Consider the following 23,319-nt stretch of genomic DNA (forward strand, 5'->3'; position numbering starts at 1 on the left):
TATTGCTTTATGTAACTTTATCTCTTTTAAGAGAAGGGAGAATATATATGTAATTATAGAAGACTTATATTAACTTATATATTTACCATCTCTGGAATTCTTTTTTCTTCATACGGATTTGAGTTACTCTCTGGTGTCATTTTCTTAGCTCCATTTCCTCCCCTTCTTTTGTGCTATTATTGTCGTATTTTATCTTGTAAGTACAACATTATAATTTTATAATTATTGTTTTATGCAACTGTCTTTTAAATCAGTTAAGACAAGAAATGAGGAAAAACATATATTTATGCTGTCTTTTATAATTACCTATGTAATTACCTTTATTTGTCTCTATTCCTTCATAGTGATCAGAGTCACCATCTGGTGTCACTTCCTTTTAGCCTCAAATTCTTTACTACATCTTGTAAGTCAGGTCTGCTGGCAATGAATTCACTTAATCATTGTTATCTGGGAATGTCTTTATTTAGCTTTTATTTTCTGAAGGGTAGTCTTGCTGGATATGATATTCTTAGTTTTCAGGTTTATTTTCTTTAGTCGGTTTGAGTACATCAGACAACTGACTCTGGCATCATTGTTTCTAATGAGAAGTCATCTGTTAATCTCATTATGGTTCCCTTGTATATGATATTGTTTTCAAGATTTCCTTTTTTTCTTTTTTCTTTTTCTTTTTGGCTTTCAACATTTCAACTATGACATGTCTAGGTGTGGATCCCTTTGTGCTTATGTTACTTGGAACTTGTTGAGCTTCTTTATGTGTAGGGGACCATTATGTACGAAATTTGGGAAGTTTTCTGCCATTATTTCTTCAGTTGTTTATTCTGCCCTTTCTCCCCCTTCTCAGACTCCCACTACATATACGTTTGTATATTTAGTGGTGTCCTACAGGTCTCTGAGGCTCTATTCATTTTTCTTCATTATTCCTCTTCAAATTGGACAGTCTGTATTGATCAATCTTCACGTTTATTGATTCTTTCTTCTGCCAGCTCAAATTTCCTATTGAGCCCCTTTATTGAATTTTTTCATTTCAGTGATTGTACTTTTCAACTCCAGAATTCCTATTTAGTTTTTGCTTTTTATTGTACAGTTGATATACAATATTATATATTACAGGTGAACAACATAATGATTCACAATTTTTAAGGGCTATACTCCATTTATAGTTATTATGAAATATATATGTTGTACAATATATTCTAGTTCCCATTTTATAATTTATAGCTCTTTATTATATTCTGTTTTATAAGTCATTGTCATCACACTTTCCTTTAATTCTTTAAATATGGGTTTTTTTAGCTCTTTGAACATATTTGTAATAGCTGCTCTGAGATCTTTATCTGCTGAGTCTAATATCTGTATGCCCTCAGAAAGTATCTATGGATGACCTTTTTCTGTATATGTAGCTCAACATTCTCTTGTTTCTTTGCATATCTCATGAATTTTTGTCGTTATTTAAAACTTGACATTTGGGACATCATATCATAGCAACTCTAGATTCCAGCCCTTCGCAGGGTGGTTACTGTTGCTGTTGTGGTTTGTTTGGTGACTTGCCTGGACTAGTTCTATAGTCTTTTTCCCTCACTGTAGCCACTGATGTCTCTGCTAAGTTTCTGTTTGTTTTATTCTGTTTTAATGTTAAGCATGAGCATAGTTTAGTGGTCAGTCAATGGTTAGTTGAAAGTTGGATTTAAACACCTGGAGCTGGCAGGCTTCCACCCTTTGCCTATGGGTCAGTGTATGGCTTGGGTAACACATTCAAAGTTCAGACAATCTACAAATCTCATATTCAGTCAGGGCAAGTTGCTTATTAGGGATTTTTCTGAGTCCTTTTGTTCTTACTGAGGCTCAGCTGATTCTCTTGAGTAAATGGTTTTCAATTTGTTGTACACCTTCGATCAATTTCCAGAGTTCTTAAATGGTTATTTTTTATCATTTTATTCAGTTTTATCATTGCTTTTTGTGGTAAAGATTTACTGGCTCTTCAGTCAGCTGTTCTGTAAATCCCACCTGTGCCTATAATAGAAGTTTTTCACCTCCCTCTATTCCACCTATATCTTTTTTCTACCTGAAGTCTAGAGTTCTTTAGTTTTTTCTTTCCCAGCCAGCCATTAAAAGAAGTGTCCAACACTTGAGAACTAAGTAAAGGATACCCCTAAACAAAAGTTATGCTTGCAATATAGGTTTGTTTTTTTTCAAGTCAGGGATTTTCATACTGAAAAATCTAATGTGATGATTAAAATGCATGACTCAATATTATAGATTCAGCTTGGTGATACTTTTTGTCACTATTATATGTTTTGGGTGGTTTGTTTATTTTATGGACATTTTTTGCTGAGCTACTATTAATTTGGAGTAATTTAGCAAGTCTCAGTAAAGTATATTTAAAATTATAATAGAATTGTATAGTAATAAAAAGACTCCTTTAGATATATAAGTTATTTGAAATTTTGAAGTTTTAATATATTTTTCTACAGAGACTAATTTTGGCAAGAATATCAAATCCAAATGAAGGTTGTTATTTGAGCTATAACCAAGATAATATCTTAGAGGAAAGCTAAGAATTCTGAAGAATTTCTGAATTTAATTTCAGTGATTAAAATATTTATAAGTCAGTTTTCTCCTCTTTGAATCAGTATTACCTTTAAGGCCTCAATCTCTCTGCTTGAGAGATGAACCCGTTATAGATCCTTTTGTCTTTATTTCATTCTCTTGAGTCATTTGAGTTGTGAGTAAAAGCCAAACTTATTTTTAAAGTTGTGTGTAGTTCTTTGCTCTTTTCTAATTCGTATGGCAATGAAGCTTGCTTCTAGCATTAATTGCAATTATTTTTGTAATTTGACAGGAATATTTGAGTTAACAGATCACAAAAAGCATCCTGCAGGAACCATCCATGTAATATTGAAATGGAAATTTGCTTACCTTCCTCCAAGTGGATCCATCACAACTGAAGGCTTAGGAAATCTCATACAGAAAGAAGAGTCAGAAGTTGTTCAAAGGCTACCTCCAGCATCCTCTGCTAGCACATTAGTTGTAGTAAGTAACAGTGACTTTGAATTTCCTATAAAACTTAAAAGACAGTCAAATAAAAGAGAAAAAATATCTAAAAGGTATGTTCACTGTACTCAGTTTGACCTATTGGTTTATTTTAGGCACCAACACCTAAACCAAGACGTTTAACACCTAAAGATAAGAAGGTATCATTTGTGGATATCACACAACATCAGGATTCTGTAAGTAGTAAACACTCAAAATACTGATTTTTTTCTCATAACAAGTATTTGAAATAAATGGTATAGTATATCCTACCTGATTTAAATGGAAACAGATAAATAAAATACTTCTTCCTTTAAAATATTAGCTTTGTAATTTGGCACTGTGCTAAGTGTTAAATGTTCTTAATTCTGAATTTAAACCTTCCTTTGGCCCCATATTTCTCTCCAGTTACTGCCCTAATCTTCTGCCCCATTTACCAAAAAGCAAAACAAAACTGTTCAAAAAGTTGTCGTAATTCTGTCTCCCTTTCCTCATAATGTTTATTGCCCACTGTAGTAAAGCTTTTCCTCATTAAAACTACTTTTGCTAAGGTCACAATGACTTTCACTTTGCAATATCCAGTAATCAACTCTCAGTCTCCATCTTAATCTCCTAGTAAGTTTTGACACAGTGGAGTGCTTGCTCCTTTTTCTCTTGGCCTCTAGGACACCATGCCTTACTGATTTTCCTCCAACTTTACCAGTTATTCTTCTCATTCTCCTGGACCATATCTCTAAATGTTGAACTACCTCAGCAGTCAAACTTCAGAACTGGACCTCTTTTCTTCTCTATCTATATGTACGCAAAGAGATCTTATCCAAAAAACAAAACAAATGAAGAAACATAACAAAACAGAAATAGACTTATAGATACAAAGAACAAACATGGTTGCCAGAGGAGAGAGGGGTGGGAGGAGGAAAGAAACAGGTGAAAGAGGTAGGAGGTACAAACTTCCAGTTGCAAAATAAATGGGTCAGGGGTATGAAATGTATGGAGTCCGTAATTATATAGTATCTTTGTATGGTGACATAGTATAACTAGACTTACTGTGGTGACCATTTTGAAATATATAGAAATATAGAATCACTGTGTTGTATAACAAGGACTAACGTAGTGTTATAGGTCAGTTATCCTTCAGAACCAAACAAACTCAGAGATAAAGAGGTCAGACTTCTGGTTACCAGAAGCAGGGCATCAGGGAGGGAGAGTTTGATGAAGGTGGTCAAAAGGTAACAAACTTCCAGTTAAGAGATAAATAAGTACTAGGAATGTAAGGTCCAACATGATAAACATAATTAACAGTGCTATATGTTATATATGAAAATTGTTTAGAGAGTAATCCCAAGTGTTCTCATCACAAGGAAAACTATATTTTCTTCCATTTCTGTAATTCTGTATCTATATGAGATGATGGATGTTCACTAAACTTGTGTGGTAATCATTTCAAGAGATATGTCAGTCAGATCATCATGCTGTATATCTTAAACTTATATACAGTGCTGTATGTCAATTGTATCTCAACAAAACTGAAAGAAAATACCTAATCAAATCCCCTTGTTTTAAAAAGCATCTATATGCTGACTCTCTCATATTAATAGTCTCCAGTCTTGGTCTTACTACTGAATCCCATATTTATTTTCTTACTGCTTATTTCATGTGCACTGGATGTCTCATAGGAGTCTAAACCTAGTATGTCCAAAACCAAACCTGACTTCACCGACCCTTTTTCAAAATTATTCTCTCTTCATTTTCTCTCATTCTCAGTATATGACAGTCATTCACCCACTTTGCACAGACGTGAAACTTTGAAGGTATCTCCTCGATTCCTCTTTTTCTCCCATCCAGTTCATTCATAAAACCTGTCAACTACACTTTCAGATCATCTCCACTGTTATCACTCGTCACCATCATCTTGTGGACTCTAAAAATAAATATATTTTCTTTGTAATCGAGATATAACTTCTGTATAGTAAAGGACACAAATCTTAAGCACATAGCTCAATGAATCTTTACACGTATACACCTATGTAACCACCCAGATCAAAATATTCTTGCTCCCCATGACTCAAAATAATACCTGGTATATACAGAGCATTTAATATGTGTGCTAAATTAATAAATCAGTAGTTATTATTTAGACAGTGTTTTACAGCTAGCATTTATTGAATGTTTATTATGTGCCAGGCCCTGAGCTAAATGCTTTATATCCATTGAACTCATTTAATCTTTACAACAACCTTACTGTAGTTCATACTAGAATTATTCCCATTTAAAGTAAACACTACTTTCCTGTAATGTTTGCTGAGGTTAAGTAACTTGCTCAAGATCAAAATATTACATTTGGGATTCGGACACAGATAGCCTGATCCTAAGTAAATGATCATTAATATAAAAAGGCATATACATAGAGATGTTTGTTGTAATATTGGTCATAATAGCTAAAAATTATGAACTAGTTAAACCGTTCAACACTAGTAAAATGATTCAGTCAATAATGATACATCCACTCATTGTAATATGTTGTCATTAAAAATGTTTACCCAAAGCTTTTTATCAAGAGAAAATTTTATGTTTTTTTTAATGTAACAGGATATGTTGTATTTACAATATAATTTCCACCGTGTAACCAAAACATTTTATTTGTATTAAAAATTAATTATAAAGAAATAAAATCTAACTGTTTATTAACTGATATTATTACTGGGTTATGGAAATATACTGATGTGTATTCATTTATGTTTTGTTATTTGTCTTTCATATTTTCTGTCTTAGGCATGTTTACTTTTAAAATAGCAAAAATGATAAACTATATTTTAAAAATAAACATCAGTTTATGAGCCCTGGAAAATTGGTTAACTATAAATTGACACAGTAAAAAGACAATTTTGATTATAGGAAAGTACAAGCCTATTCAAGTGTTTGAAATTTTTAAAACTACATAAATAATGCATAATCATCATGGAAATATTAAAAAATAAAAATAAGCAACAAATAAAAATAAAACAATAAAATTTCCCCAAGTCTCTATATCAGAGACAGAAATTTGGTGAATTTTCTTATGTACTTTTTCCCATGGAAATGTACATACAAATGTTTGTTTATTTCCATGTTTGTTTTTAATAAACAGTATGCAACTACATATATTGTTCTATAACTAGCATTTTTACTCAGCAGTATATTGTATATTCTCTTCAGTGTCAGTAAATACAGGTCTACATTATTTTTCATGGTTACAGAGAACTCAGGTGTTTGGATGTACCCTGTTTTATTTAACTAACTCCCTCTTGTTGGACATTGTATTGTTTTTACTTTTTTTGTGATTATAAACAATGCTTCAGTGAACTATGTTTGCAGTTCTTCAATTGCATGTATATACCATAAAGAGTAGCAACCATGTTACTGAAATGTACCAACTAAATTCAGTGTCATATAAGTAACTGCTATATTTGCTCCTAATTTTTATTAGTAAATGTGTGTGTGTGTGTAAAAGTCTTAGGATGATTTGGGATTTAATAATAAATACAAAATAACATACATGCATGTTTTCACATTAATATAAGGAGATCTCTATTCCTGCTGAAGATACAAAGGAAATTTCACCAGAAGTGGAACATATGCCAGAAACAGAAATTAATATGCCAACTATTTCACATATTCCTGAGGTATGTGCTTGTATTAAAATTATTTTGAAAGGTATAATTTGTTTTTTAAAGACTTTGTCTTTGCTCTGACATGGGTCAAGAAATCATATCATTTATCCTATTTTTATATATGATGTCCTTGGAATAGAAAGGTCAAAAATATGGCAAGTGTAACAGCTACAATTATGCAGGCAGTAGTAGTAGTAAATACATATGTGAATTAAAGTATAATGTAAAATTCATTTTGAGATTAATGCCTTTTAATTCTTAGTTTATAATCAGATTTTAATTTATCTGCAAATTTTTATTTGCCAGTTGAAGGATTACTTTCTAATGAATCATATGTATATTGCATGTCTGTATATTTACATGCTTCACTATCATTCAGGTGTAAGAATGCTATAAATGTGATCCAAGCATAATATATCAGTGTGCTCGTGTTTCTTCAGGTTTTTCAGGAAAGCAGTGTAGGTAAGGTAAAGGAAAACACTGAGATAATGCAACAAGGGAAAAATGATGATGTGTCTTTACTATCTGAGGGTCAGCTTGCAGAACGAAGTTTGACTTCTTCTGAAGATGAAACAGAAATAACTGAAGAACTGGAACCAGAAGGTGACTTTCTTTTTAAAATTATATTCAACTCTCCTTTACTTAATCTGTCTGAGCACGCATGCCTCATAGAGCATCTTCATTTAATAGCGACTCTATTTAATGATAGCTGTTTCTTGACAGAAATGATGGGATATAGTTCAGTCTGGTCAGCTATGTCAGGTGGAATTGTTGCATATCTCCTTATTTCAACTTGGAGCAGCACCACAGAATGCAAGTATTATTGCTGGCCATGTTCCAATTGATACTTTAAATGGCTTTATATTCTCTTTGGGTTCAGAACTGTTATCTGGGTTATTCTACAGGACTTGACTTTTTAAAAATTAAAACTAAGAACTCAGACCCCCCCACCCAAAAAGAAGGCAACTAACAACATGATTTAATGTATATAAATATCTAGAAAAGGCAAACTAATCTATAGTGACAGAAAGCATTTAAGTGGTTGCCTAGGGAAGAACGGATGGGAATAGAAAGATGCAGAAGGAAAGAGATTGCAAGGAGCAGGAGGAAACTTTTGGGGGCGATGTTCACTATCTTAATTGTGGTGACAGTTTCACAGAATTAGATATTTGTCAAAATATGTATTCTCATATTGTAATTATGAATTTTGTACTTTAAATTTGTGTGGTTTATTATTTGGGAATATTACTGCAATAAAGCTGTAAAATTTTTTTAATGTTTTTAACTTGATTTTTACATAATAGTATTGGTTAGGCTGTCAGAAAACATTATTACCATGTTATTCTCTTTAGAAAAAATTTTTTTAATTTCATGCTTGAACAAGCTATATTTTTATTTTCTTTGTTTCTACTAAAACTAAACTCAGAATTTTTGGTCAGTTTTTCCTCTTTTCTAAAATGTAATGTAAATGTAAATATCTTTGCTGCTAAAAAGAATACAAACATGATTATCATATTGTTCTTTAAAGGTTATCCTTATAATGTAAGCTTATTTCTCTCCATTTCACAAGGCACAAATATAATTGGTTTAACAGATTTAAACCAATAAAATTGTATTTTTTAACAGATGTAGAAGACAGATCAGCTTCTGACAGTGATGAGTGTATTATTCCAGGTCCTATCTCCAGTATCAAACAGGTCTGTAACCTTATATCAACTAGAAATGTTCTGAAATAAGGTTGTTTTCATTCATAGTATATCAGTCTTCATATATGAAGATCTTAAAGCAAAATATTTCTGGAAAATTTTTAATACATCATCATAATCTTATCCAAGGAATCATCTAGTACAAGGACATTTGGCTTACAGTTTCGTTATGTAATGGGCTGTAACATGTAAGCATTATTTTTGCAAAAATTTTTTTAATGCTTTTAACTTGATTTTTACACAATAGTATTGGTTAGGCTGTCAGAAAACATTACCATGTTATTCTCTTTAAAAAATTTTTTTTTAATTTCATGCTAGAACAAGCTATGTTTTTATTTTCTTTGTTTCTACTAAAAGCATTTTGCAAAAATAATGCTAACGTGTTAAGAGTACCTAACATCAGTAGCTTCAGTAGACATTTGTGGAAACCAGTTGACTTATCTCATCCTCAGAACCATTATACAAAGATGTGTTAAATCACTTGAGCTTTAAAGAATTCAAAAATGTGAGATTGCATCTAAAACTATAATAATTTACATATGTGAATTCAAAGACTCTTCATATCTAAATATGTCCAGTGGTAAGCTGTTAAAGTTACTTCATTGTGCCAAAAAAATTAAATCTTCTTAGAAGGTAATTAATTTCATATAGGTGTGCTTTCTTGTTTTGTAGCACATTGCTGAAAAGTAGTATGTAAACTGAAATTTTGAAAAGAAAATTATACTTTAATTTACATAGGTACCACTTACCAGAGCATTTTTCATTGTGAGGGTGGGAAAAGTTTTTGTAAAGAAAATGTAAGTAAAATAAAAAGCCCTAATTTCTTCTATTCATCTACATTAATTTTCCCGAAATGATTAATTGTAATCTTTTTTTAGAATTTCTACTGTATTTGTAAAAATTGCAATACTTATTTCAACTCTTAAAATCTCACATTCTTGGGAGGGATAAATTTAGCGTATGAGATTAACAAGTATACACCAATATATATAATAGATAAACAACAAAGATTTACTGTTATACTACAGGGAATTATATTCAATATCTTGTAATACCTATAATGGGAAAGAATCTGAAAAGGAATATATATGTATAACTGAATCACTTTGCTGTATACCTGAAACTAACATAATACTGTAAATCAACTGTAGTTCAATAGAAAGAAAAAACAATTTCAGGCGATTAAAGAGGGTGTGTGCAAAAAGACAAACTATAGAGAGAACATGATAATAACTTTCTTAACCTTAAATTGGAACTGTGTGTTTATAAGGTACAGAAATGTTTTGAAGAACTACCACCAATAAATTTTAAGACAATTTAAAAAAAGTTAACTTAAAAAAAAAAAAACTCACATTCTTAGCTTGACCTCTTTGCAGAACAAACCCACAGCAAATTTCAGTTTTGAGATACCTCCATAAAATAGAGAAATCCATAGTTTCTGTGCTTGATAAATACAAACAGAACATTTCATCTATCCAAAGTTTTATTATCATTATTATAATATAATTATTAATTATAACAACATCATCTAACCTATAGCCTCCTGATTCATGGAATCTTTATTGTTCAAAATTGATAAATCAAGGAAGGAATCTTGCATATGGTTGCCTGAAGACTTTTATTTATAGCACTTAGTTCAATCCAGTTTAATCCTTTTGCTTTGTCAAATCTGAGAGTTGTTACATTATTTTTATCAGAATAAATCAAATTTATTTCCATGAATAGAAATTCTCTACCCTCTGTTAGAAAATGTTGATAGTGGGAATTGATGGGAAAATGAGCTGCTTGTGTGGGATTTAGCTCTCTAGCCATTTGTATTAGAGTTTTCCAAAGAAACAGAACCAATAAGATATATATAAAAAGAAAGAGATTTATTATAGGGGGTTGGGTTACATGACTGTCAAGAGTATGAAGTTGGAGACCCAGGAGGGTCAACGGCTTCGTTCCAGTCTGCGTCAGACCTCAGAACTAGGAGAGCCCATGGTGTAAGTTCCAGTCTGAAAGCAGGCAGGCAGGAGACCTGAAGAGTAGTTGTTTCAGTTCAGTCCAAAGGCAGGAAAAGATCAATGTCGCAACCCAAGGCAGTCAGGCAGAAGTTCCCCCTTACTTAGCCTTTTTGTCCTATTCAGGTCTTCAATTGATTGGACGAAGCCCCACCCACATTAGGGAGTATAATCGGCTTTCCTCAAGTCTGCCCATTCAGATGTTAAGCTCATCCAGAGACACCTTCACGGACTTACCCAGAATAATGTTTGACCAAATGTCTGGGTACCTCAAGGCCCAATGAAGTTGACACATAAAATTAACCATCATATCATTTTACTAAGAACACTCCATTCATTACATCAAGAGTAGTAAGCCTGCAAGCTTAATTCAGGTGTTTCTTTCTCACAGAGTTCACATTTCTTCCTCAATAGTTCTTCTGCAAGACTTTGCTTACTTCATCAGGATCTCTGGAAACCTTGTATCACTTAGCCTTTTGAACATAAAAATATGAAAAATGAGATACTGAATCAGTCCAAGGGTCTAAGGGACACCATGAGATCTCCCCCTTAGACCCAAGGACTGATACCAAGGGATATATTTATCTAGTCAGTCTACAAACAACACTCATCTCTCTCTCTTTTAAAAAAAAATGGAAGGATTTATTACTTGAAGAAAGTAAGGGGAACACTGGCTGGGGATCTTTCCCAAAGCAGTGTCCCCCCAACAGCAAAACTGGGGAATTTTTAAGCTTAGGATACATGCATATCCATGGGGAGGCTTGAGCAGAGGAGAATTCAGCATAGAATTAGGACCGAGGTCAACAGAGTCCAAGCTTTAGTTAATTGAAGTAACTGGGGTCAACACATCATTCCATCCTCCACCTGGGCAGGAGCCTTAGTTCTGACAGGCAAGGAAAATGAGTAGTCAGCAACTTTCAAAGCAGCTGGGAGACTGAATGCCCGAGCTCCGGGGATCCAGGCGGCACACTGCAGCATCCACCCAGGGCCTAGTAGCTCAGGTAACTTCATTGTTGTTGTGGGACACGACAGCGGTCGGTGAGCCAGTGACGCGGGTTGGTAAAAGAATTTACCAAAGGCAAAGGATGGGACTAGAAAAGAAGTTTATTAGGTTACACTTCCATAGACAACAGCGGGCCACACAGACGAGAGTGCCTGTGTGAGCCAGCACTCATCTCTCTTGTTCTAACTCAGAGATTCCCAGGGATTTACCATCTGCAGTTTGTGATCACTCCTCCCTAAGGAGGTAAATACAGTGTTCTGGCCCTGACCTCAGGGAACATTACATTAATTGGGAAGATGTGTTCATGAAAAGTCAAGTAGTAATTCAGCAGTTAAATTACAATATAAAACAATGTCAAGAGACAGTACCAATAACTAACAGTCAGGTATTTGAGCTGAAGTGTAAAACTGGGGCCCATCCTCCTCATTTTCTAAATGAGTAAACTGCGATCTTAAATTGACTTGCTGACAATCGTGCTGCTCATTAAGGAAGTTCAGAGGAAAGAGAAATTTGGAGAGATTTTTTTTTAATAGACTTCATGGAATGAGCTGGCTCACCCCCACCCCCACCCCTGCCCTTTCTCATGAGCTTCATGTCTGTTTTCTCATTTTAAACTGACTTTTTCTTGTTTCACTTGCTTATTGCCCAAAGATAGCCACAGAAAAATGCACAGCCCCAAGGAGAAAGATCTGATCAGCCACATCTAGCCTCTGGATTGGGTCCATCTTTATCAGTTGTGCACCCTTGATCCATTTAGCTGTGGCCAGTCATGAAGTAAAAAGGAGTGTCCTGCTTTAACTGTGACATCTCAAAGAGGAGGCTGTATGGCAGCCCTGCACGTACACTTCTAGGACTAGCAGGGATGCTCGTTACGTCTCAGGAGTCAAGAATACACTAACTAGAGCAGCTTTTCTGTATAAAGGGATAGAAGGCTTCAGGTACAATGGAGAAGACTAAATGTTTTGGATTTTATCCAACAGATACTAAGGAGACGTTGCAGTAAATAATTTTATTGTCTAAAGACTGTATTCATCATCTAAAAGTAACTTTCAAAGCATGGGAAAGTGTTATCTAAATTATATCAGCTTAGACTCCTGATTTTTAACTTGGGCAGTTTTGTCCCTCAGGGGACATTTGGCAGTCTGGAGGCATTTTTGGTTGTCACACTGGGAGGGACTGCTACTGGCATCTAGTGGATAGAAGTCAGGGTTGCTGCTAAACACGCTACAAAGCACAGGACCCATAACAAAGAACTGTTCCACCCAAAGACAATAGTGCTGAGGTTGAGAAATCCTGTATCAGACCTTCAGCAGAATCATGTGTATATTGACAACATTGCTGGCATCTCAGTGGAGATGCTCTTAACTAAGAATAAAGGACTTTGATTTAACAAAGTCTAGTGAAAGAACTATTCCTCTAAAATGTTCAACTAACTCTAATATACACATATATTTTTCCTTTGGAGTAAACTGGGTTTTTTTCCCTTATTATTTCCAGGAAAGTAATTTGTGTTACTTTGCTGAAATACAGCCTTCACTCCCATTCCAAAATGTGATTTCTTAGAACAGTTTTAGATGCCATCTCAAAAGTGTGAATATCACTTAAAGCAAGCAACTATTCTAAGCATTGCTTTATTCCTTGGTAGCCATTAATCTGTTCCCATATGCTTTTTAAAATGCTGCTTTTAGCAGAAGGTACTGACCAGTATCTTCTTATGTTAATAGGTGAAATTTAGTTTTGTTCAATTTTATAACAAATATAGTAAAATAGCATAATCTGTAAGCATAGGAACAAAACTCAAGGGATCATCATAATGGGGAAATATAACATTTTCAAGTGTACCAGTTTTCCTGTGTGCTACTTTTGCAAATCATTTAATATGTCATGGAACCTTTTTCTACAAAGATTGTAAAAGTGGTGCAAAGTACTCCTGAATACACTCAGATTCATCAGTTGTTAACATTTGCTATATTTGTTTGTTTTTTTTTAGTCAAATCTATTCTCTCCCCTATATATGTGCAATATATATGTATTTATATACACACATTCTTACATGCATAATTATAATGAATCATTTGAGATTTGCAGAAACCATGCCCCTTTACCCCTGAATACTTCACAATAATAATATAATGCTATTATCTATTCTATAGTTCTCATTAAAATTTTGCCACGTTCCCAGTATTTTCATTTATAGCATTTTATTTGTTCTTTTACAGGATCAAATCCAGATCGCACACTGCATTCATGTCTGTTTAGACTCCTTTAATCCATAATGATTCCTCAGCCTTTCATTGCATTCATAACATTAACATTTTTTAAGAATGCAGGCCATTTATATTATAGAATATCCTTCAATTTGGATTTGTGTGATTCATCCCCATGTTAGATTCAGGTTCCTGCTTTCAGTAGGAATCCTACAGGAGCAATGCTCTGTACTTTTCAGTGTATGACACCAGGAGGCCCAGGATGTCATTTTGTCTGACTGTTGATGTTAACTTTTTAAGCATAAAAATATTTGTGGCTCATTAGTTTCTCCTTCTGTCTCCTCTTTAAGAACTACTTCAGGTAGAAATCTCAAGACAGTAATGCATGGCTTTCATTGGAAGGGGAAGCATTTCTGAATGGCCAGTATTTGCTAAGCACATCCTATGTAATATCTCCTTTAGTTCTCACAATAATTCTTCACTCATCAGCATCTGCTCTGTGTCATACGAGAAGCAAAACCCAGCCTCAAAGAATTCAGTTTCGGGGAAACAGTTACAGTGCAGTGGTCAGAGCTAGGAGAAGGGAATGCACAGGGTGCTGTGGGAGCATTCAGGAGGGGTGCCTCACTCAGCCTGAGGGCCCCTCATCAAGGGTGAGTTCCTAGACTCAGTGAAGCTTGAGCCAAGTGTCGAAGATGGCTAAGAGTTAGTGAAAGCAGAAGTGGGGTCATTATAGGCCAAAGGAACAAAAGCACGAGAATTTGAGAGAATGTGGAGCATGACTTGCTCTGGGAATCAGAATGGTATCAGGATGGGCCAAGCCTGTGGCACACATGGGGAGCCTCAGAGGTTATGCTGGAAAAATAGGCCTGTCCGGAGCATGGAGGACTCTCTGTATCATCTGTGAGGTTGAAGTCTACCTTGAAGTTCTTTAAACAGCCAGTGAGGATTTTTAAGGGAGGGGAGAGAAGATCAGTCATTCATTAAACAAGTATTTGGTGAGCATTTACTGTGTTCTGAGCCTTGTTCTAGGGATTGGGAATTAGCAGTGAATAAGAGAAATGTCTCTTGCTCTTATGGAGTTTACACTCTTGAATCACATTTTTAAAAATCATGCTATCAATAATGTAAAGAATAGATTAAAACCACAGAGACTAGGTAAAAAGTAATTAAATAACCCTACTCTGTGGTTATCTCCACTTTGTAGATATTTTTAAATTTTCCTTTACCTATAGCCATAATGTCACAACTTGAGACGGGAAGTAGTGTCCTAGATAAACATCATTTATGCCAATTACACTATGAATTTGAATTATCTGCTACAGTATGTAAGCAATTTAAGATCATTCAGTTTCTTTTTTTCATGTTACAAAATCTGACAGCTCCTAGTTACTTCTTAGAAATGTTGATCCTTAAAAGGAATCTAACAGATTTCCCAAGACTTAGGCATATTACTTGGGTCTTCTTCTTTTCTTCATGTCTGTGATGTATAATTAATCATAGATTACTTCATTTTGTTTCATTTCATTTACAACATTTATGAGCTTCACTTTGTCAGAGTGAAATGCTTGTCCCCTCCTTTCCTTTCCAAAGTGGTATAATTAGTGTTAGCATCTTTTTTAACAGGCTACATAAAGTTTAGTGGCTGGATTAAATCAAGTCATTAACATAATGTGCTACCCAATTTGCCCCTATCTCTCTTCGTTTCCAGGACATCAAAGTGCCACAGAACACCAGTGTAATTGGGCCTTGCTGGCCTGTCAGATTCCGTCAGCCTGATGACTGCTGCTTTTACTAAAAAGCTTCTAGGCATGATAATTAATGGGGGGGGGGAGGGTCTGAGAAATGTAAAACTTTGGACATTACTCTATGAATATTTTATTAATTTGAATGATCAGAAGTTAACAGTATCAATTTTGATGTATAATACATTGATTAAAGCCTTGTTTTAGGTCCTCAAAAATAGACATCAAAACCGAAAATTTGCATCTGCCATGGCATTAAAAAAAAAGAATGATCAATCCTTCTCTCAGATTATTTCTAATTTTACCATTTAAGCAATGAAGCTTTCAGTTTTCACAACTAAATATATTGCCTTCAACTCACAGATTTCTTAAAAGTGTGCCCGCAGGTGAGAGTGGGCAACCACAAGCTGGAAAAGTGATGGTCAGTGCATGTTTACATCTTTCTCTTTCTCTGTCCCTACTAATAGCAGTTTTGTAAAAGCTGCCATGTTCAATTGGACGAAATACAATTCCACCTGGAAGCCAGGTTCCCTTGAACAACATGAGCTGACATTCCCAGGTGATCACAGTAATGATGTTCAGGAAAATATGCTTTAAAGTTTTGAAAGGCAAATGCATAAAGCAACATGCTACTTTTAGCATTCATGTAATAAAAGTTATCAAATCACTTCAGAATCAAATATGATAGCCTCTTGGTAGGTAAAGTAAGCCGCTCCCACTGTTTTACATATGGGAGCCAGATACTAGATGTTAGATAACCAGAAATGTTAAATTACATTTTATTACTTTACATTATTATTACATTATTTTGCAAATTATCTCTTACTAATATACCATGGACATCCTTTCATAACAGTATATTTCTTTTAGCATATGCATAATATTACATCATATAGATGTACCATATTTATTTTAAGAAGCACTTTTTGGAGGACCCTTTAGTTTCTATCAGGTTTTGCTAATACAAACATTTCCAGTTGAAATGTTTTTCTACATAACAATATGTGGAAATTACTGTTTCTTCACATCACACTTTTTGCCAAACAAATAGATAAGAAATTATATCTCATTGATGATTCCATTTAAAAAGAAGCAAACAAAAAGATATATTTGTACATAAATAGTACATTCATAATGCATACATGTGTATTTTTATGTGAACTTACAGACATAACATTTAGGTTTATGTAACCAAAGAAAAATCTCTGGAAGTATGTAATACAAACACTGTTAACAGTGCGTACTTCGGGATCATGGGTCAGGACAAGGGTCAGCAAACTATGGCTCGTGTGCTAAATCCAGCCCTCTACCCATTTTTATAAATAATGTCTTATTGGAACATACCACACCCATCATTTACATGTTGTCTGTGGCCACTTCACTCTACAAGAGCAGAGTTAAGTACTTGCAACAGAAACCAGATATTCTGCAATGCAAAAAATATTTGCTATCTGGCCTTTACAGAAAAAAAATTTTGCTATCTGGCTAACCTCTGAGTTAGGGAATGGGAGGAAACAAGGAACTTTTATATTTACTTTTTAGGATTTATATTATTGGATTATTTTTAGTGATGAATAGATTGCGTCTAAAAAAGAAATAATTTGTTAGCTAATTCTGTACTAAAATGTTAGATAATAACTAAAGAACAGTTTAATACAAACTGTAGAAGCTTTTCTATAAATATCTTAGAAAGGGTCAACAAACATGGGGTGAATCCTTTTTGGTTCAGAACGGTGGTTCTCAAAGTGTGGTCCTCAGACCAGCAGCAGCAGCATCACTTGAGAATTTGTGAGAGATGTGAATTCTTGAGCCCCATGCTGAACCTAATGAACCAGAAACTCTGAGACTGGAGGCTAGCCATCTGTATGTTGTCAAGCCTTTCTGGTCATTCTAGGGTATGCTAAAGTCTAAGAACCACAACTTTAGGGAAAGTCAGTACTTCTCACTGTGGCTGCACATTTGAATCACCTAGGGAACTTTTTTAAATGCCAGGGCCCAGGCTCCACTCAGATCAATTAAATCAGAATTTTGTTTAAAGCTCCCCCAGTGATACTAATGTGCAGACAAAATTGAGAACCACTGTACTATAACATCTGTTCTCAATGATGGTGGAAGTGGAATAGCATATCAAAATCACCTGAAATTGAGGGTCATTTTTAAAATTCTCTCCTTCCTTCACAGGAAGCTACAGTTAATGATAGAAATGTGTCATATCCCTCAGGTGTACTAGGACAGGAAAAAATATTCCGACCATTGCTTTCGAACATGTGGTAACAAGCTTCTATAATTTGCTTACCATTACAGATGCAGTAATTTACGTTGTATATAAGGAAGACAATGTTCTGAAAATAAGCACTGTTAACCCTAGCACCATTTTGATCTCTATCACTGAATTTTCACTATTTATATTATTTGTTCAACGTAGTACCTTTTAACAGAACATATGAGAAAAAAAAGGTTACTGCCCACTGATAAAAAGTGGGTTGGGTTTACGGTGTTTTGTTGTTAAAAAACATTATTGCCTCAACAATTTGAGTTTCTCTTTACTGTTACTTCTCTCAAAGAGCTATTGTTTTTAAAAAATCAAAGATTTCTCAGTCAAAACTTATATGAAGAGTGGACATAACTCCTAATAAGAGGAAGCTCTGGAGCCTCGTGTGAGGTCTAGGGGACTTTTTTTGAGTCTTTGAGATGAACCTGCCCACTCCTACCCTGAAGAAGGGAAGTTGTAATACACCACCATATGTATTCCTACCTGTCAGTGCCAATGGTGAGTTTGAATTTTTGAACCACCTATTTTGAGTTTGTCTTAGAGCTCACCCCAATTAAACTTTTGTTCTTAAAGGGCATAGACTTAGATCATCACCTTCCATTTCCATTTTGTTTCTACTATTTTTGCTATAAAGTACCAAGTTTTACATAGTGTGGCTCCTATAGGTAGGTTTTATTTGTACTTATACACACATACATGTATACATATATGAACATTTTATGGTGCTAAAAATAATACTCATGTAAATTCATATAGCCATTTGGAAAGTAACTTGATAATCCTCTGAAGCTGAATTTCTCATACCTAACACCCAGCATTTCTAAGAGAACCACTCACATACACAAGAAAACATAAAAAGATATTCAATGCAACATTGTTTATAATAACAAAAAATTGTAAACAACTTAATTGTTCATGAATAGAGAAATAAATAAATGGTCTGTAGATTATATATATACAGTATAAATGAAATTTATATAACAGTTAATGTTAACAAATTAGATTTTAATTATAAATATTTATAAATCTCAAAAGTATAGTATTGAGTGAAAAAAATTGCAGAACGATTAATAGAGGATGATACCACTGGTGTAAAACCTAAAACAGAAAACAATGTGTTGTTTATGGAGATATATATATATATATATATACACATATACACATATATATTAGAAAATATAAAAGCATGTTTGGGAATAATGTACACCAACTTTAGGATAGTGATTACCTCTGGGAGAATGAGGAAGGAGGGGAGAGAAACTGGGAGGTGGGGGTTTTACCTGTATCTGAAATATTTTATTTCTTCCACAATAACAACAAAAAGATTTGAATCAGATACAGCAAACTGGTAACATCTGTTTAAGATGTTGAGTACTTGAATATGCCAAATTATTATCTATACTTTATAGTTTGAAAAGTTAAAGAAATGCTTATTCACTGTAGAATCGAGAATGAAATTAAACTCACATGCAATCTCACCATAGTGAGATTTAAATCTAACTGACTGAAACAAGTTCCAAATCTTTATCAGAGGCCATTCTCAGTTAAGCAACATCATGTTTAAGGGCTGTCAGGTTGCATTAGCTTTTAGAAGCCTAACAGCCCAACCCCAGTGTGGCTGTTATGATGGTTAAAACCAGGAGAAGAATTCAGCATGATCTTCTGAAGTAAAACATAAAAAATTTAAGCATGCCAATAAAAGCCCAAGTAAATACTATAGAAAAATACGGCCTAAAATGTAAATTATAGCATCAGCCAGGAAGCAGTAGTGGAATTGAGCCAAAATCACGAGAATTCTTTTTTTTTTCTCTGAGAGTAATACAAGCTGTCGTCACATTTCTAGATCATTCAGTCACATAAAGTATAGTGTCCATCTATACAGACAGCTAAAAGGAAGTTGTATACAGTTCTTACTCGAGAGACTTCTATTACTGCTGTTCACCACAGTCATAACTACTGAATCCTCTTTTTATATGCTGGTGCCAATATCTTCCTAACTAGGGCAGCTGGTGAACAAGACAAAAAATTACTGAGAATTAGCAGCATACCTAACAAATGTTCACACATACAGACAAGAAACAAAACAGGGAAAGCCTAAAGCTATGGTACCTGCTGGTCAATTTACCAAGTGTACAGGGCGCTAATACAGGGGTATGACTGGTTATGTTGCTCTAGTAATTCTGAACAGGTATTATTCTGCATGCGTCTGAAAGGCTTTGCTTCGGTCATTGGCGTTTGAATCAGTGTATTGTTACCCCTTCCAGTTCTCCTAATTGAACTTTTTTTTCATTGTTTTCTCTTTTTTTTAATTGAAGTATAGTCAGTTACAATGTGTCAGTTTCTGGTATACAGCACAATGTCCCAGTCATGCATATGCATATACATATATTTGTTTTCACATTATTTTTCATTAAAGGTTATCACAAGATATTGAATATAGTTCCCTGTGCTATACAGAAGAAATTCAGGGGGTTTTATCTATTTTTGTATATGGTGGCTTATATTTGCAAATCTCAAACTCCCAAATTTGTCCCTTCCATTCCCCTTTCCCCCAATAACTATAAGATTGTTTACTATGTCTGTTTCTGTTTTGTACATGAGTTCATTAGTGTCCTCTTTTTTTATTATTCTCTTATGAAAATTTTCAAACATATAGAAAAGTTGAAATAACAGTACCTTACCACCTAGATTCTACAGTATTGACCTGTCTTTGAAATAGTATTATTCAGTTAAAATCTAGAATGGGCAAGGTTTCTCTGTATTTTTCAACAGTTAATAATTACCAACTTCCCAAAACATAGTCAACACAATAAATATTTGTTGAAGGAGAAAACACTAATAATTGCAGCTTCACGTACTTCTGGCAATTTATAAAAGATAGTCTAAATATATGGAAGATATTCAGCCTCCCTTGACTCTGTATCATTTAGTATTTATTGAGAGCCTCCTACATGCCAGACCCTGGAAAGGATGTTAAATAGCAGAGGATGAATAAGATATGGTCCTGGCCTCCAGGAACTCACAGTCTACAGAGGCAGGTATGTAAACAAACCCATGCAATACAATGTGACTGAGAAGTGCAGTGAGGGCCCAGAGGAGGAACCAACTCACTCTTGGAGATCAGTAATGCTCTCATGAAAGGAGAGCATGCATGGCCCAGGGCCCAGATCAGTGGACTTTGTCTAGTAGAGATTTCAGATGCAAAGCTGAGCTATATAAACAGAACACCACCAGTCTGGGGAAATGGCTCGACTGTAGGTTAATAGGTTTTCAGGTAGAAAGGTGATAACTGATTTGTTTTTAGGGAGAGAATTCTGCCACCAGAAGAATAGTTGAGGCTGCAGGCAAGGGATTAGGGGCAGGAGTGCCTCACCTCCCTTACAGCCATGAGAATAGAACCACTTATTTTTTGAGTGTATACTGCATACCACACAAGTGATACAACAAGTAAGATAATAGTCCCTCTATCACTGAACTCAGTCTCATACCACCCATGTCTGCTCACAGTTCTGCCAACCAGTTATCTTCTATGATTCCTTCTGATTTCTCCCTCCTTATTCTATCAGACTACTTTCTAATGCTAGGAGGCTGTTGGATTAGTTTGGATGAGATCAGATGAGAAACTAAAGAAGTTTCTCTAGAGATAAAAATGAGAAAAGAAACCATGTCTTGTACTGTCTTTTTATCCCCAATAGTTGACACAATGTTGAAATATCATAAGCTTTCAATAATTCAGTGAACCATTGAAATAGTTAGGAAGTAAAATTAAGAGGAATGGGTGATCTACACGGTGGGTGTGAAATGGAGACTCCAAGAATAGCTCCAAGGTCCCCGGGTTGTTGGTGACCAGGTGGATGGTGATATCACATGAGATAGCAAATATCAGAGGATGAATGAGATTGGGGGTGGGGGGAGGAAAGAGGAGGCGTCATGAGTTCATTTCTGACACTAAGTTGGAGTTGTCTGCTATGTAGTTGATGTGCTTCTTAATCTTCAAAATCTTAAATAATCTAGTTGAACTTTTGATTCACAGAGGTATGAACACAATCAGAATTGTTCCAATGTTGAAAAATAAGTTGGTTAGCCCCATTAGTCAAAACTTATAGTATTTGGAAAATTCTTTATTCAGGGCATGCTTCCCTAGATATATACTATTTGGAACTTATCCCTTTGGGGATTTATTTTAAATTGTTTCATATAGCATTAAAGGAATAAAGAAGTGATAACTGATAACTCAGTTAAGTTAGAGAATTAAAAAGGACATATGAGAAGTAATGAGGCTGGTGGGAAGGAATAACCACCCCCCCACCCCCCAAAAACCCAGAAAGAAGACACACATCATTTAAAAGAATTTTAAAGCTCTTTTTTTTTTTTTTTAGGTTAATATACTGGGTTTTCTTTTGGTTTATTTGGTTTTGGTATTTTGTTCATTTGTGATCTAAGTATCTACATTTAATTAGAACTATATTTTTGTATATAGTCTTATTTGACACCCTAATTTTGTTCTTATAATAATGCAAGTTTTCATATGGGGATTGTATAGTTAATATATTATTAATTTAAAAAACCACTTAAATAAATTTGATTCCCCTGCTATTTAAAAGTTCATTTGTCTCTTCACTGGATTCTGTGATAAATTTTAAATTCCTCTCTTCACAATGTAGAAATAATCATATATTCCTCTTTTGCCTTTTTATAGCTATTTTCTTTTAATTCTTTTGTGCAAAAGCAAGAATGTTTTATGTTATTGTCATAACAATTCTAAGTTTGTCAAATTGCAAGTTATGTAAAAGACTTAATTATGAATTGTGCTGCATCTGAACCAGAATTATAAAATATGTGTGTGTGGCATTTTTACAACCACAGTACATTTTAAGGAAAAAATAATATCGTTTAAAATATTTTCTTTACGTGTTAGTCTTCAGCAAGCAGAGAAGGGCTTTTCTGAAGTGAGATTAGACAATAGAGCCAACTTCATTTTTTATGCACGTGAACGGAGAGGGCTTGAGGTTATTAGTTGAAACCGAGTAACCTTTCCAAGCTTTCATCTCTTTCTTTTCAAATTTGAATATGAAAAGCATATTCAAGTCAAAGACCATCACTTTAATGACATTTGGCAGTCATTTGATTTATTAGGTTTTAGAAAAAATTTTCCTTTAAATATTTCATCATACTATGCTAATCCTAGTAATATTGCCAGCTGCAGCCTTGTACCTGTATTAGTGGAGACAGAATGGTGTGGAATTTTCTCTGTCATCCTAGTAAAATTTCCATGAATCTACTGAATAATAAAATAACCTTATTGAAATATTCAGATTTGGGTTTTTAGTTAAAGTGTCTTAGAATACATAATAAAAGAAAATGTCTTTTGAAAGAAGGGGGCAAAATTACTTCATCAAATATTGAGGGGGTTTGACAGCAATGGAAATCGTTCTTTATGGAGATATTTTTACAATGGGGTACTTATGCTTTTCAATTTGATTAATTATGTACTTTGAAATATCTAAGTAGTAGTCACTATGGTGAATTTACACACTGATTTATTTTTAACAATGAATTCCTTAAAGTTGTTCATATAAACATGTCAGCATCAGGATTTTTAATTATTTTGAGTTATTAATTTACAGTAGCATGCCTCTGAATTTCATAAAGAGGGATTTAGAAAGGGAGAATAAAGAACAAATTTAAAATTGTAAATGCAGA

General features: G+C 34.1%; 1 protein-coding gene across 4 annotated transcripts in view; it reads left to right on the forward strand.

Annotated features, from left to right (window-relative positions):
* Positions 1 to 23,319, forward strand: part of RPGRIP1L (RPGRIP1 like) — a 91,292-nt gene that overhangs the window by 48,841 nt on the left and 19,132 nt on the right. For 2 of the 4 annotated variants that reach the window (XM_031458434.2, XM_031458436.2), the window contains exons 18-22: positions 2,840 to 3,030; positions 3,147 to 3,227; positions 6,591 to 6,692; positions 7,121 to 7,283; positions 8,307 to 8,377. In XM_031458434.2, the coding sequence (XP_031314294.1) occupies positions 2,840 to 3,030; positions 3,147 to 3,227; positions 6,591 to 6,692; positions 7,121 to 7,283; positions 8,307 to 8,377 (608 nt within the window). The remainder of the gene's footprint in view (positions 1 to 2,839; positions 3,031 to 3,146; positions 3,228 to 6,590; positions 6,693 to 7,120; positions 7,284 to 8,306; positions 8,378 to 23,319) is intronic. The other 2 variants (XM_031458435.2, XM_064489162.1) reach the window with 2 other exon arrangements.

This window comes from Camelus dromedarius, chromosome 9 (assembly GCF_036321535.1).
Source record: "Camelus dromedarius isolate mCamDro1 chromosome 9, mCamDro1.pat, whole genome shotgun sequence".
Taxonomy (NCBI): Eukaryota; Metazoa; Chordata; class Mammalia; order Artiodactyla; family Camelidae; genus Camelus; species Camelus dromedarius.